Genomic DNA, 17,198 nt, shown 5'->3' with positions numbered 1-17,198 from the left:
GCTGAGACAGAGAGGATTTGAGTAACTATTCAATGTTATTGCTAGAGTGCTCACCACTCAGAGCAAAGGTGTTCACTGTGATCTGCTATTCTTGCTTAGCAGGATGTTTGATTATGTGTCTGAGGAGGTTGTTCCCTTTTGGACGCTTTTAATGTGATTGTGTTTCTATACTTGTGGGGGCCTTTTTGGAAGGAAGCAATTTATTCTACTCTTGTTGGAAAGCTTGAAAAAAGCTGGAGTTACTGGGGACTAGAATGAAGGCAGCAGGGGTATGGGTTAGGTTGTTTAGAGAATTGCTTATCAGAACATGGAAATGTTCTGAGGTTTCCTTAAGCATTGCATTGTTCACATGAATTACCCTTAGAGTGTAGGAGAGGATTGGTTCTCAACTCTTGGGAGTAGAATAGCAGATGATGGATTTATCAGGCTTTTATGAACAGCATTTGTGATCCTTGACTGCTTGCAACGAGTTTGTGATAGTACAGGAAAGAACTTATTTACTGAATTTAGTAAATGAAACACCATAATTTCAGGAATAGGAATGTGAATATTGCCATGGAAAGATGTTTATATTATCTTCATAAATATTTTTTTTAAATTCAAAGCCGTGTGTATCACGTAGTGAAACATGGTGCACAAAAATTGTAGACCAGATTAGTGAGCTCAGTGATCTCCCAAGTGATACATTCTTAAAGACATTATGGTCACTCAGCATAGTTGTCATGGTAATTCCAGTCACTGTTCACAACTACTTAAAACTCCTCAATATTCTTCCACAACCATTAGTGGTCTTCAAATGGTTTAAAATGGGAGTAATCCTGCTTCAGCTTTCCCATGGTAGTTAAGATATCTGTGCTTTTTTCTTTTTGCATCCAGCTGTCAAAGTACGTGGAAATTTACATTTGCATGAAGAGGTTTTTTTGGTTTTTTTTCCCCAGAAGAGGTTCTATTTTTGCAAAAACTGTGGGAAGAGATTTGGACATTTTGGCATTCTAATACTACTAAAATATCTATTTTTAAAATCAACATAATGTCTTTAACCCACATTAGGGTAAAATAACATTATTTTAGATATTGTAGATAGAATCAGTTCTATTATTGACTAGCATAACTAATACCAACTACAAAAGCTTCATGGTGAACCCAAGTCAATAGGGAGAATGCTGCAATACATCAGGTAAAAGCAGTTATTTTATTTTATTTGCAGCTCATGAAAACAGGAGTTACAGATTTCTGTTCTGAATTGGAATTTGGGATGAGATCTGCATACTGTGATGCATCAATGTACTGGGAGCAAAATTATGAATGAAGTATTTAGAAATCTGTTCATTTTTGGACGATTTATATTCCCTACCAAGAAGATTGACCCATTTGAACTTTTTTTGGTTCAGCTTAGTAATGCCAAAAGTACTGAAAAAATGGTTAAAAGCACAAGGTTGCAAGCAAGAGAATTATTTTCATAGGCTACTTCCTAGAGAAGTGGCAAAAATCAGAAATTTCACTATTAATGAATTTTACCATTCTACTTAGATATTGCAGGTTTTTCCTTGTGGAAAGCCTTGAACATTTTTTTTCTACCCAGAGGAGCAAATATGCACACAGACTTGTTTGGATATGTATTCTCAATTTTATTTCATACATCTATTATATGTTCCTCCTTTAGGATTCCTCCTCCTCCTTCTCCTGCTGTATTTTTTTTTCCAAGGCGTTTTCAGGGCTGTGACAAAATCAGGACACAAATTTGCAGTAGGCAGCGCAGCATTTATGGAAATGTCTGATTTGCTCAGAACTGTAAATTCTAAATAATGATAAGTGGAATTACTGCTGTAATTATCTTTCTGTGGGGAACATTTCTAACTTGAAATATAAAGCCTGCCTATTAAATAACATTTATCAGGAATGTTTCCTTAGGCATAGATTTCAGAATTGTATTTTATTTTTATCTTGAGCAAGATCTGACTCTGCACCGTTTGCTAGATACAGGGAGAATAACTAGTACAGGCAAATGCTTCATAGGCAACAGGAAAGCCAGTAGAGAGATGAAAGATGAGCTTCCAGCAGCTGCAAAAAGGATATACACTTCAAGGGTGCCCTATAAGCCTTATAAAGCAATAAAGGAAGGAAAACAACATTATGAAGGGTCCTAACAGTCATAAAATTCCAAAAATGGCAAGGATTGCTTTCATTATATAAAGTGTTCGTTAAAGCTTTAAATAATGAAATAAACCCTTGACACTGAGAATGGAAACCTTCACTGTTCCACCAGCCTCTGTTTACTTTACAATAATCCAGGCCATAAAAGTAGTGCCACACAAATTCCCTGTTCTGGGGGAGCTCCAGGATGCCCGAGGACCACACAGTTCCCTGGCTTCCGAGGCGCGGGGTCTCAGCAGCTTGCCCAGCTCCTGGCCCGGTGCCACCCCCCTGGCAGACACAACTGCTCCCCAGCCCAGCCAGCCCCAAGAAAGTCTGAGTCACAAAATCCCTGGGATTGTTTTAATTGGCTTCAATTAGGTGTTTTGGGGTTCCTTTCAGGGGGGTTTCCCGCTTTCCTATCCCCCCCAGCTTTTTTTTTTTTTTTCCTTTCTTTTGAAGTCCAGGAGTATTTCAGGTATTGGAAAAATGTGCTGAAGATTTTGGGATCACAAAGTAAGTGGGGAAACTCATTAAGGAGTCCTCTGGGATTCAAGGAGAAGATAGTAAAAAATGGCTTCCATACAAAAATATTTGCTGCTCACATACTTCTTTAAAACAGTTGAATTTGAATTAAAACTAAGAGCTTAGCAGGTTATTCAGCAGATACTTAATTTCTCTGTCTAAAGAATGGGAAGGAAGTATTTATTTTGCATAGGAATACTTTCCAAAGTCAGAAGACCTCGAATCTCTTATTTCAACCCTGTTAAAATACTTTACCTTCTCTGTTAATAACATAATCTATTTAAATATTTTCTCCTGAATTAGAACCCTCTTTAGGAAACATTATAAGCTTCACATTGTAAGTATACATGGAGGACTTTTCCTAATCTTTTACTGAAATTCAGCCATTTTCTGCTTTGCTTGCAATAAACAGGAACAAAATGTACTCTTGGGGGAAAAAGGCAATTCAGATATAGGTGGTAAAATTGTCACCTTAAAAAAAAAAAAAATGAAACATTTAAGCTACAGCATAATCTCCTTAAAGGCACTTGAGCAGTTCTGTAATTTATGGCACTGGTTGCAGTAGAAGTGTGGGATCCCATTAATTTTTCTGCCCACTGCCATCGTTTGCCATTTGTTTCTTCATCCTAGTTCTGAGCAGTTTTCTAAAAGCTGCTGTGGTTAAACGTCACATTTAAAAGACATTGGAAAAGAAAATTACTCCTGATATATATTTTTGTGTTCTTGCACATGCTACGTGATATATTTGTGGAGTTCTGGTATCTCTGTACTTGCCCCCTCCAAAATGAAATCTTTTGTCTCTTAGCATATTTTTGGGAGACCAGACAGGGAGACTGTCTGCATCATGAGTGGGAGAAGTAAATGACTCACAGTTCTCTTTATGAAGAGCTTTGTTTCATTCAAATCCCTCTTGCCAAGATGCTGACACTGAATTTGAGTCATCAGCAATAAACAAGTCGTACAGAAAATTGAATCTTTAGAGGGCAGAAAATCATGGGCAAAGGAAAGACACTCACCGGCAAGCTCTCTGTTAGTCTGTGCTTGAGAGGAATTATTGATTGCATTATTTCCAGTGGTAGATTTTTCCATAAGTGCCTTAAATTTCCAGCCTGAAATTGCATTTTGAAAACATGTATGTGTAGTGAAAACAGCAGCATTGGTTAGGCTTCGAGATCACAGGGTATAAAATTGAGTTTTTACTGCACTAAACAAGGTGATTTTGGTCCCTGGTTTTGTCATGAGTTTTTTACCGATGCTGTGTCATGAAAGGCTGAGATCAGTAAGAATTTTTGGCATCTTCCAGGAAAAAAGAAGTATGTGGTGAAATTTGGCTTGTATTGGATTTTGCTATTTCTTTTTTACAATAATTTTGAATAAATGTACTTCATATATCATGGTAGAAGTTCTTCAGGACTGCACATGTTTGTTTTCAGAAGTGATAACAGATCAGCTAATAGGTATTTCAGTTGAAAATGCAACTTTTGTACTAGATCAACTCTAAGAATTTTACTTCAGTGAAAGCAGCACAGCTCCTTACTTTTCTGTAGTACCACTGTTTCTAACCACTCTCAGCTTTGAAAGTGTAAATGCTTTGAAGAAGGGTGGAAATGCACAGATATTTTCATGTGGAACTATTTTCACATTTAATAACCTTCCCTTCAACAAAGCACTTAGAAGTCAATAATTTGCTGATTACATAATGTGCCTTTTCATTTTTTGGTTTAAGGTGTGATTCAGTGTAGGACATGACATACAAATGGATGGAACTGACTCATGGAGAGGCCCAGAAAGGAGATAGGATAATGGGAATGACTTCAACATTTGCAGGCATTTCTTGCTCCTCAAAGTGTCTTGCCCAAGGTGGAGCATCCCCAGGTACTCTCTACTACCTGGAGTTCCTTTCTTGCTCGTGAAGGGTTTGTGCTGTAGTTACGTTGCTCTGACCCATCTGTCCCATCTTTAGACAATTGTCTCTGTAAGGAGGTAGAAATCCAGCACTTTGGAAGGAAGGAGGAAAACACAGTAAATTTTCAAAGAAAACACAGGGTCTAATGCAAACAGTAACAGTTGTGATGAGCATAGTCGAATGAACTTACACTCCGGCGCGGCTTTGCTAAATATAGCTACAGAAGGCTCGTTGTCTGCGGGCGCTGGTGTCGGAGAGCATTGCCATCTGCAGCTGGGGAAGTGGCAGAAACAGGGACACAAATCACAAATAAAAGAGATGGCAGTGGGATTACAGACTGCCAGAGCCCTGGTCCTGTACTCAGCTCAACTGGGCAACCTTCCTCCTTGGAGGGGTGGATGGTCTTTTGTTCATGCTGTCATCTTCATTGCAAACATGGTATTTTCACTCTTGTGCCTGGAGAGACTCTCTGAGATTTATTTCAATAGAAATGAACTTGTTTTGGTGAAAGAGGGTCAGTGTGCTGCATGCCTGTTGTTCAGCAGCCCTTGGACAGCAATTTTAAACATGGAAAAAAGCAGGGTAGCATTTGCTCACTGTTGGTGCATTCATGTCTCTCAGGCTTGTGCTTTGCTCTCCCCTGCTGACCTCAGGCACAGGACACCCCAGGGAATGCACCTGTGGCTCCCATGGTGGACACCTGTCAGATCACCAGTGGTGGTGAGGAAGAAAAGAGCAGCGTGTCCAGGGGATAAAAGCCTGGAGAGTGCTGTTCAAACCGGAGGCTGAGATCCTTGGGTGCAGTGAAGTGAATGCAGCCTGGGAGGCAGAGAGTGAGAAAGAGAGCAGGGGCTGGGGACCAACTGAGGGATGAAGCTGAGAAGTAGCAGAGCTGAACAGAGTGCTTGGGAGCAGAGCCAAGGCCAGGGGATGGGGTGAGAGCCACATCAGAAGACAAGCAGGCAGAGCAGAGGCCTGCAGGGAGCTGCTAAATGGAGATGCCACCTTTCAGCTGCGTGGCATTATGTGATGGTGTCTTGTCCCACAGACACCCATCCTCAGAGTGCCCTGCAGCCATGCGCTCCTTCTGCTCCTGCACGTCCTCGGTGCTGGAATCTTATCATCTGTTCATCCAGGGCCTGGCCTTTTCCTTAAACCCAATTCCAGCCTTGTGCCTTGTGTAAGGAGATCTAAATTTACAGAGGCTTTGGAGAGTGGTTAGAAAACCCAACACATTCTGTCTGCTCAAAGAACTTTGTGGGTGGGACCCTTTCCCTCCTTGAGTCTTTTCAAGAAGAAGAGTTAGTTAAAAACAGAAAGGTACCATAAATCCTTTCTTCCCAGGGCAAGAAAGTATAGATCCTGTTATCCTGTTGATACTCTCAAAAAGCTAAGACTAAATGCAGCATTGTACTGCGGAAGAACATGAGCTAGGTGGACCTAACTGGAAAGGGATGCTCCTCAGATGATAGATGTAAAATGATCACATTTATTTGCAAAGGAAGGAAGGACATAATCCAGAGGTCTTAGTATTGTGTTGAGAAAACTGAGTGAATGGTGATTTATGATAAGAACAGAGTTTTAGCTCACCTAACCTTTGGTGAGCTGTGCTTAGTACATCTTTAGAGCTTATGCAATGGGTTCAACTTAGCTTTGAAATGTACATATGTTGTACAGTTTTACATATGTTGTAATAATATTTTAATTGTTAATGAGCTATTGTTTATAATCTAATGCCAATCTACCTGAAAAAACACAAATGAATATAGATAGTATTAATCCTGATAAATAAAGCATTGTACTTCCCCGGAGTATGTGATACACTTGACTTCCTTCCACCTCAAAATGGTGAGAGAGATACTACAATGAAAATTATAGTTTTATAATATAAAAATTTATATTTTGCTTTTGCATGTGTTTTACAATTGGTGACTTTGGAAATGATGGACATGATTATAGAAATTTTGGTGATAATTCCAAAATTAATTTGCTGTTTGCTCCTGGAAACGGAAATATTTTCATAATAAATTGTCTCAAAAATTTATTTTATTGATTTTTTTGGTGGAGTCAGTGGTCTGGGGAAGAAGTCACTATTATTTCTGCTCAGAGTAATTCTTTAATGGTGAACTTCAAAAGAGTCTGTATACCAGTTTGAAGAAAAGATTATTACTGGCAAGAGATAACACTTGTTTTCTATCTTTCCCACTTTGGTATCAAAGAAATAACTGGTTCCTGTAATTTTGTTCCATTAAGACAATATAGGTTTATAAACTAGTGGAAGAAATGTTAAGGCAAGAATGGGTGCAGGTTGCATGAGCCATGTCTGGAATGTATAGCTTGAGGTATTGATTTGCATGTGTTTGTACTACCATGTGAGTGGAAGAGTAATCAATAGTCAAGCACCTGTTGTTAATAGTTTCATATCTAAAATGGCATTGCCAGCTTGCACATACCACAGAGGAGCTGTGGTTTTCCATAGGGTACCTCTGTTCTTCTAAAAGAGCAATAGTAAAATAAGAAAGCAAAATTTTTGCTCAGGCTGCGTCTGGAATGTATGAGACTTTGGTGTTGTTGAGCACAGGAAGTCAATAGTAATTGGTTTAGGAACAGTTTGAAAGAAAAATTTGTTCACATTTTATAATTTTCAAATAAAAAACCCCACATTTTTTCATTAAAACATTTTAATGAAGTGGTATCTATTGTTACTGTCTGGTTTGTGAGAAGCCAATGATTCCTGTGGAGAGGGAGCTTGTTTCACTAGCTTGAACATATGCCAGAAGTGTTCAAAATGAGAAGAAATGTGCTTGAAAAGTCAGTGAGTTTGAACTTTAAAGGCTTAGGACCTCTTGCCAAGTCTGCCACTTCTTCCCTCCGTAAATATGGGAATGTTATCATTTGAAGTGCTCCAGTCTCACTCTCCTCATTTAAAAAGGGAGATATTTTAGCTGACTTCTTTTGTAGAGCAGTTTGAGATATGGTAGTGAAGAGTATAGGTGTTATTTTAGGGACTGTTTTTGAAGCAGGGATGAGAGGTTGGCTCAGGACACTGGCAGAGAGGTTTGGAGAATTTTGCCTCCTTATTGCTTATTGGAACCATTCCCAAGGAAAGGTATTTCAGCAAGGCGCAGCAATTAAAGATGTTTTTATGTAGTTATTGATTTCAGACCAGCAGACACTGGTGCTAATTTAGCAACCATTTGCCAGAGCAGCTGGGATTGAAATCAGTGTGTTGTTCCCTTGGCAAACCTTAGCAACCTTAGGTAAAGGTTGAGCACAGGGATGGAAGAGCACAACCAGGCTCACGTTGCCATGTCCAGCTGGACACTACAATCAAATCTCTTCTTTTTGTGGTTTATACCTTCCTAAGCCCTCAACCTTTACCAATACAGAAGTCCAATGTTGCAAGTGAGCTTTAGCTGCATGATGAGTCTCACAAGAACAGATATAACACTATATCACTATTCCCTGCCCTACAGAAAGGGCAGGGAATATGGTGTTACTTGAAAAAATCATTGAATTGTAAAAGGCAGCCCTCCTTTTAGTTTCTGGAGTAGCTTATATTTAACACAAGCATATATGCATGTATTAAATTCAATATTTATCTCCAGAGTCAGAACTGTATCTCTGTTTTGGCACCAAACTTCTCCCAAAATGGAAGAAGACTAAACATATATGTTTTGTTCTACATAACTAATTATGAACCATTTTTTGTTGGAAAACTTTTACAGAGAAGTGTTCTTTAATCTTTATATTAGAATAATGTAGTTTACCTGGGGAAACTTGAAATGCAGAGAAGTGTCACTTTATTAAATTTAGGAAATGCAGACAGTTGTCTCCAATTTTTTTTTTAATACTTTAGTGGAAAGCCAGTCAAAGTCTTGATGGTACTGTTTTCTAGTGGATCTGTTGTAGATCTGTTTTGTTTTGGCTTTGTTCCTCAGTACTGCTCAGAAATTAGCTAAAACATTTATATTGCAGAAATGATATAGCAGCAGTTTCAAGTCTTTTGTGCCTTACATGCTCGATTAGAAAAATCCCATTAATGATAGAAAATACTAATCAGTGATGTGTTTAGTCAGCCACTACTAGCCCACGCATTCGATATATATATAATCCATTGTTTATTAGCCTAATGAAGGTCATTGCAGCTCTTCAAAGCTTGTGTGCAGCTCATCAAAATGGTCTTAAAACTCTGTGCTGCTGGACTTTGGTGCTGAAATAAGTCAAGGTTGGGTATTTTCTTGCCAGAATGGCTCTGGCCTAAACTGAGTTTTTTTTCTGGGTAGAATGATCGTTCTGTGCTTTTCATTTGTTCTTTCTAATTGTCAGGACAGATGAACAGTGCAGTGGTGGCTGAGCTGATGGTCTTGCCATTAAGCAGCTAGACGCTGTCTTTATCCACATTTTATTGATTTTCCTTTTCTTTTCTTGGCAGGTGACATCACACAGAAGGGATATGAAAAGAAGAGATCAAAATTAATTGGGGCTTACCTGCCACAGCCTCCCGGTATGTGTATCTGTGCTTGTGATATATGAAGATGTCAAGTGTACTGAGAGTTGCCACTGTAGAAATCTGCATCTCTGAAGAAATGTATGTGGCAGAAAGAAAGCTATTGTTATGCAGAATCAGTTTATTCCATCCATTTAATGTGTATTTTTATATATATGTCTGCTTTGATGTGTGTGTACATTTCTTAAATACATTGGTGTGGGTTTGGCAGTCATGTCTGGAAAATTAAATCAGCCTAGGCTTGTTAGAGAGGCATTGTTTGTTGGAAGGAATGCAAGAATCCAAAGGAAAACCTGATGTCCTAACTCATTATCATCTCAGCCATGTGAAGTTTTTGGAACGGAAGTATGCAAGAGTGGAAGAGAACCTTGGATCTTTGTAACTTCCTCCATTTCTGGGTTTCCTTTCCAAGTCTTACTTTTGAAAATACTCGAGAGACCATCCATATCTTTAGAGTTCACCTTGTCCTAAGGCATTTGGGCAGCTGACCTTTAACACCAGGTTTTAGTATTAGTAAATGGTCTGCATGCACTTGCCCAAAATTTAATAATGTATTGCTTCATTGAATTTATTTAATATATATGTATAAGAATTTTCCAGAGTTACTTTTATGAGGTACTGGATCATGGAGCTCAATGTGTCATTTTAGGTATTGGTGTAGACTTCTCTTCTGTCTTGGTCCCAGAGGAGTGTGCCTGTGCATTCCTGGTCTTACTGACCTTACAGAGGCTCCACTTAGGCTTGGCTGTTCTCTGAGCCTTGTTTTTGTTGCAGGCCTTGGCACTAGTTTCTCCTTTTGCAAAATCCTTCATTTTTAGTGGAATTGATGGGGGTTTATTTAAACTGCTCTTGAGTGAAGGCACTGCCTCGTTCTCTCTTGGTCATGTTTATATATCTATTGTATAGCTCCATAGCAGAATGCTGATTTTGTGCCTTTGGATTTCACTTGGTCTGCTCCACTGGTGGGAACTCCTCAACAGAGATCAGTGTTACAGAGACCTCTGTTTTCTGAAGTGATACAGCCTGGTTTGAGGGTGTCTGCAACATTCCCGAACCATTGGGAGCCGTTAGAGAGCAAAGCAAATCAAATTAACAGAATTGCAGTACCAGAGGTGCAGTATATTAGATTTCTAGGTATTTATTGGTCCAACCCGACTATCAGACATACATTAGTCTTCACACCTGGCTCTCATGAGACCTGCTTAGATTTGCTGGGATATGGAGAGCTTCACAGCAACCCTCAATGCAGTGGCACAGTTGGTACCAGAATCTGTTTATTTTTTGTAGTTGTTACTCTCCTTTCTCCAAACAAGCAAATAGAGCTGTTTCTCCAGAAAGCTCAGTCTTCTGGTCAAACTATATCCATGGCTGAAACTGCTGGGGATTCATATGTGTGTAATGATGAAAGAGAGAACATGGAGAACCCTCACATATTTGCCTTTGCAGGTCTCTCCTGTGATACTTAAGTTTCGCAGTGTAAGGAGAAGCAGAGGGATCTCTGTAAGCCAGTCCTATGGTGAGGTCCATTCAATAATTTGAGATGGTCATGATTGAGAATGTAGCTGACTTAGAGCTGTTTAAAGATGGGACAAAACAGAATGAACATTTTCTGCTCACCCAGTTGCTGGAAAACCCCTCACAAGGAATGTGGAATATAGATATGAAATATTGTCTACTGTTTTCTTGTAAATACATTAAGCTCAATCATTTAGCTGATGGCTAAATGGATTATTTTATTATAGTGGAAGATAGTTCTTCTGCTGTATTAAAGTATTTTCCTCCATAAATGGTTACTATTTGTACTTGGATCTTTTGCTGTCTTTGTACTTTTTGTTTGTTTTGTTGTGTTATCTTTTGGACAAAACTTGAAAATATTTGATTTGATATAATCCTTTTAAGAACTAATTCATCTGAATGGCTTTAAATCCCTGCTCACCAGGAAAGGGGAGATGAATCCTTTCCAAGAAGAAGTAGGGATGACAAAACAGATGCTTTTGTAAGCCTTTGTTAACATCTCAACAATCACATGCATGACCAATTAGCCTTTTATAAAAAAAAATAAAATAATAACTTGTTTCGGGGAATGCAATAATTTACAAGCTTTGACGGACTTGGATCTTGGTGTCATAAGGGAATAGAGGTTTTAGAGATATTTTAAACCAGTATGGAAATGGACATGACTTTTGCTGGGATGGGAGGCATTGGGAAAGGGTAGGAATTTGCATTCTGTTACTGCATTCAACAAACTAAAGGAAAGCCAAAGGCATTTCCCCACTGCTGGAACATCCAGTCCTCCTGCTGCACCTTTGCTAACATTCCTAACGCCCATGTTGGCAGAGTGGAACATCGACCCGCGTTGGCTCCGTGGGTGTCCCGTGGTGTCTGTGCGTGCGTGTGCGTGTGTGCTCTACTGCATGGGGGCAGCAGCTCCACTCGTTGCTGTAACAAATGTAAAAAAACTAAACGTGAATTAATTAGTTTTTTTCAACTTGTTACAGCAGCGAATGGAGCTGCCGCGGTACGGTGTAGACTGCAACACAGTGAAGGAGCTGCCAGAAGAATGCTCCGCACTGCCAACATTGGTGTCTGTGACATCCGGGAAGCGGCCGCTAGAGAGAGAGCAGCCAGCACAGCAGGAAACCGGCCTCTCTTTTATTTTCGTTTTGGTGAGCACGATGAATGTATCTTTTCCAGTCCGTATCTGTATATAACTGTGCCTCATCTGGAAGCCTCTGGTAAATGCCTGCATCAGTAGGATGGACATGGGGCTGCCAGTTGCAAGGCAGGACAACCAAAGGATGAAATCCGGAAGGCCGTTGCTGACTTTGTCTGCCTAAGAGTGAAGTGATGGGAAGGGAGGAGGAATAGCTCTTCTTAGTAACATTTGAACATATTAACAGTTCTTTAGCTTCCATACCATGGATACTTTAATAAGCTGGTGAAACACAGGAGTGTGTTTCTAATTCTCTTTTTGGCACTGCCTTTTCACAGAGCTCTAAACAGACCCAAGCTCACCAGAATCCAGAGGAAGCTGTAAAAGCCTAAGCACCTTTAGTTCTATGCTATTTTCAAGTAGAGATTTCTGCCTGAGCTGTGCTCACATCCAAGCCATTCAGAAGCAGACTGACTTCCAGGAACAGGCATCAGGCTGGTAGAGCAGGCTGAAGGAAGAACATTCCGCAGGGTTACATCTCTGCAAGGCAAAACATGACTCCAGCCATGCCTGTGGAAGTCTGGCCTTCCCAGATACCCATCCCTCTGGCAGGACCTGTGGCTGGTGGCAGGCATTCTGCTTTATCTCCCTGCATTCGTAGCAAGGCTGCAGAGGATCCACAGCCCCTCAAGACCCCAGATTTTCTCTTGCCAACCATGTGGGCACATGGAGGACATCACACTCTAGCCGGCGTGCTTGTCCACAGTCATGCAGGCTGTCCAGACATGTTGTGAGATGGCTGGAGGGAAGATAAGATTTGCAGTTCTGTCAGAACAAGACATACCTGTAAAAATATTATCTATTTCAGAAACCCTTCTCCACTCATTTTCAAACCAATTTGCTATAATTGTATGGAGGAGACCTATATTGGGCTCTGACTGTGTTTGTATTTCTTCTCTTACACAGGGCTGCTCTAGGTCAGGTTCCCTCAGTCTGACATGGTTAACTTCCTCTGCCTGAGATTTTTGCAAAGTGGGAATGATTTAATGTAAATAAAAATTTCAGGTTTAACAGTATTACAGATGTTAAACCATGTAAACCATTTACCATAAATAAAAGGGCTGTAGACATGTATTAACAGTCATACATATCTTTTTGGCATGCTTCTTGGGATGCTGTCATTTTAGAAAGGGAGAGCTAGCTGTTACTTTTCAAGAGTGGGATTAATGAAAGGTAAAGGCAGGCAACCATGTGGTTGATACTCCTCCAGGTGATGTAGGAGCAGGCTCTTAGGCTCCCTGTTTCTGACAGGACAATCCCAGAGAGGGTATTGTCACAAGCTGTACAGCAAACATGCAGTTACACACAGGGGATGTGCCAGATCCACTACACATCTGCAGACTGACTCTGCAGTGCATGCACAGCGGATCTGACACATCCAGATGCTTCACAGACTGCACATATGCAAAGGACATTTGTACTGTTCCAGCCAGGCTGTCCAACATCCAGAAATCCGGAACGGATATGCTGCATTTGGCAGTGTTAATGGGAGAAGGGATGAGGGAGTCCCCTTTTACTTTCCCATTGAATCTCCACCTGCTTTAAGTCAGGGAGACAAAAGTACAGCTTTGTTTCCTCAAGATGCTTTCTCAGGATATGAGTTTGTAGCTGGAGATGTTCTGTGTGCAGAGCAGTTTTTCTTTTCTGAGCATGCCCGTGTGTCAGACATCTAAAAATAATAGTGAATCCAGACCTTTATATCTGTACATATATCCCAGTCCCTCTTGCATGGTGACCTTTCTCTTAGTGCCTCTGTAGGGAAGCCCTGACAGCCAAGAGCTGAAGTAACCACTTACACAGGGATTTATTTCAGAGTAACTTTCTGAATTTTATCTTGATTTGATCATTCAGTTCTGGGTAAGATAATGTGGACAACTGCATGCACACTATAAAGAGAAACCCTCCCTACAAGAAAAAAAAACACTAAATTACCTGTATTCCCCATAAGCTGTGGTTTTACCCAATTTGCTTCCAGTGTTTCGCCAGGAAATTTGATTATTCGTTCACAGAACAGAGACAATGTTGTTATCAATTAAGCATTGCTTCTAACAGCTTAGACATGGGTGGTTCATTCTCTCTTAATCAAGTGCTGTATCTCCACTAGATTGCTTTCTGTAATTTCCCATCATTGGTACCACCAGTGTAGCTCTATTTGTAGTGTAACCATGTGGACCAGTCATCAGTGCTTTATTTATTATGACTAATAAATCTGTGAGATGTGGTGCTTAAAAGGCACCTGCTGCTCCTTTCACATGCCTAGAGACAGATCCCTGCACCTCCTGCTGCTGGAGCCCCAACAGCACCAGCTTGGGAACATTTCAAGCTTTGCAGGGCAGAGGAGATAATACATTTATGCAGAAGATCCCTTTGCCTTACAAAAAAAGCAATTTTCTGTAGAATTAATAGATCTGTTCTCTGTGCATATATTTGCATATTTTCTATGTGTATGTGTGCATGCCTTTGCTTTCAGCTATTCCTGCTGCTAAGTCATAAGGCACTCCAAGTAAACTTGGTGATTACGATTTCATTTTTTGTTCCACAGACATTATTTGTATTGCAACATTATTTGGATTTCCTTGCAAAGATTGCAAGGAAATATTTAAACAAAACTTGATTCTCATGTATCCATTTTATTAATACTAACAAGTAATCCTATCACATCTTCCTTCCTAATTCTCAAAGATCTTACCAAGGGATAACCATGATGGGGCATTTCAGAGAGTATATGTGTGTTGAGAACATGGACCTGATTGAAAGGCATGTGCATTGCACAGCATGTGGGCACATCCCTGAAACAGTGCGACAGATGTTTCACAGATGAGAAAATATAGCAAGCAGACAAATGCCTAGTAAGTCTTGGCCTTAAAAAAGAGTTTGCTTTTGAATTGGTGGATGCTTGCAGAGCTTAGTTTGAATAAAAAAGGTACTGAAAGCCTCTGAGAAGTACTCCTTGAGGCCATCACTTAAATATGATGGTTACTGGTTTTGCTGCCATGAATGAGAGTCCAGTTACCATTTTATAATTCTTTGTTTTTTGATGGCATCTCTGTTTTCTATCCTGTACCAAGACCTCATAATATTAAACCTTGTTCAAACACAGAGCAAAAATACCTTCCTTCACTTTTCACTAATGAGTACATGATGAAATCAGTTAGTAATGCAGGCAGTGGTTTCAGCACTTGGTGTGATGTTTTTTGGGGGGAGGATATTTTTAGTACACATCAGAGTTGGTGTGTTTTTAAAAGAATTTGTAGATTTCCACGCAAATACCTGTTTATATTCCTGGCAGCCATCTGCAGAACATAAGAGCATAGGAGGAAACATGCAAGTGTTGGTCTAAAATCTGACAAATGGATGAGGAAAGATGTCTCAGCCAGAGGTGAACTATAGAGGGTAGAAAGGAAAAACACCATTGAGGGCCTTAAAGCTTGACCAGTGCTGGAGTAGAGGAGGTGGAGCCTGTGGAGGTGTTTGAAGAGCTGGGTGCCACTGTCAAAATGAGAAACTGCTGGAATTCACAGTGCTGCCTGAATTTGTCTGCAGTGTGATTTGACCAGCCCATTGGTGAATATGTTTGCTTTTTGAATAGGTAGTCTTCTTTTACATATTCTCCAAAAAGAATCTTCAAATGGGATACTGAAACTGTCTAAAGGAAAATGGAAATCAAACATCACATATTCTCTGGAGCTGTAATATGATGTCCACCATCACTGGGATAAAGGAGAGAAAAAAAGAAGCCCATGTTAGAATTGAAAGCTAAACCTTTCAAGGAAATGTTGGAAGGCAAAATTGAGATGGTAATAAAGAAGGGAAATTTGAAGTATGTGCATTGCTTTAAATTCAGACCAAGAGTAAGATCACCTGTGAAGGAAAACTTTTAATTAAACAAATCAAATTAATCAGAAATTACATTTTTCCAGAGTTATCTAGCAGAACGTGGCTCCACTTTCCTGCATGTCTTTGGTTAGAAGTACTGTATTTTGAATCTCCCTTGGCTTATCCAGGGAATTCATTACTTAGTTGCACATTTGATGCAAAGAGTGAAATGCCGCGCTAAGTAACGAGTTCCATGGGGATGGTGTGACATTTAGCATGTTTACAAAATACAGTGTGTGTTCATACCTGGCTTTACTTTAAAAGCTGAGCTATCACCCATTGAATAGTAGCTCAGGAAATACTGTGAAGGGAAAGTAAATATTGTTTCTTAAAACTGCACTGCAAGCACTATGTGCCTTCCTTTGCACTGGCCCTGGAGTTGTTTGGTTTATCCTACAGCTCTCTCTCCTGGGGGGCACACATTGTAAGTTAGTTTTAGAACAATAAATGAATGCCTTCTAGTTCTTGTCACTTAGACATTTCAGCTTTTAAATGTTTTTAGATTCAAAAATTAGGCACAGACGTAGAATAAGAGATACATCAAAGCAGCTTGTCAGCTGTCATTAAGGAAACCATTGTCCTCTGTTGGAAAGGGCAGTGCAGCTATTGCCATGTTATCAGTGCATAGTGTTGCAATTTAGCTACAAAAAGAAGTAATAAAGAAAGGAGAAACAAAGAGGTGAAGGGGGAAAAAAAGTTTAAAAGGAGGTGAAATGTGCTTTGAGCAGTTTTGTGCCTTCCATTCACTTAAAAATAAACCTACCCAGCTTGCAGTGGTATTATTTAAATAGCTTTACAGGCTCTTGCATTTTTACCTAAATGCAGTCAAGACAGGATCCATCTTGCAGATTAGGATTTGCAGATTGATATATCTGCATTAAGTTGTCTGCTTATGAACTTTATGTTTCCATTCTTATGTGAAGAGATATAGTTAATTCAGTTGATGAAACCCAAAGAGCTTTTCAGTTTATTCCAAAGCAGATACCTCCACTGACCACTTGCACAGCTCTCAAGGCTTCACAGGGCTTACAGAGCTGCCTGAAGATGGGGTCTGATACTGTTCAGGATTTCCTGCAGTGCTGGAGATATCTGCACAGCATGAGCACACATAAAACAGGACTTCAAGGGGACAATGCCATTCTGGTCAAGCCAGGTATCACAGTCCACAACATCTGCAAAGAAATTTGGCACCTTTGTTTAGAATCCTAGGTCTAGGAATTCTGGTCTAGGTCTCTGATTTTCATAATGCGAGCTTATCTTAAGCATCTTCTTGTAGACACCTAAATATTGGTGTCTTAGGAGCTTTAGCTTGTATTAGGAACATGTCTGTTTGCTCCAGTGCACCTGCTGATGCCTGTGTGTATTGTGATGACCATGAAGCACGGATTTCTAAGCCTCTCATATAAAATACCTGTGTCCCAGGCATATATATTTTCCTGAAATTCTTCATGGCTTGCAAAGAGTCAGTCACTAGTGCTAATTACACTTGGTAAAGTCCTGCTTCAGCTGCAAGGCTGGAGTAGACCATGGCACTG

At 39.9% G+C, this 17,198-nt stretch overlaps 1 protein-coding gene across 1 annotated transcript in view; it reads left to right on the top strand.

The window, feature by feature from the left end:
* DIP2C (disco interacting protein 2 homolog C) overlaps positions 1-17,198 on the top strand; it is a 304,980-nt gene that overhangs the window by 154,332 nt on the left and 133,450 nt on the right. Inside the window, exons 2-3 of the mRNA XM_062493877.1 lie at positions 9,000-9,071; positions 11,573-11,740. Coding sequence (XP_062349861.1) covers positions 9,000-9,071; positions 11,573-11,740 — 240 coding nt within the window. The remainder of the gene's footprint in view (positions 1-8,999; positions 9,072-11,572; positions 11,741-17,198) is intronic.

This window comes from Cinclus cinclus, chromosome 1 (assembly GCF_963662255.1).
Source record: "Cinclus cinclus chromosome 1, bCinCin1.1, whole genome shotgun sequence".
NCBI classification, from domain to species: Eukaryota; Metazoa; Chordata; class Aves; order Passeriformes; family Cinclidae; genus Cinclus; species Cinclus cinclus.
The sequence above is the reverse complement of the archived record's forward strand: the minus strand, read 5'-3'. Positions and strand labels throughout refer to the sequence as shown.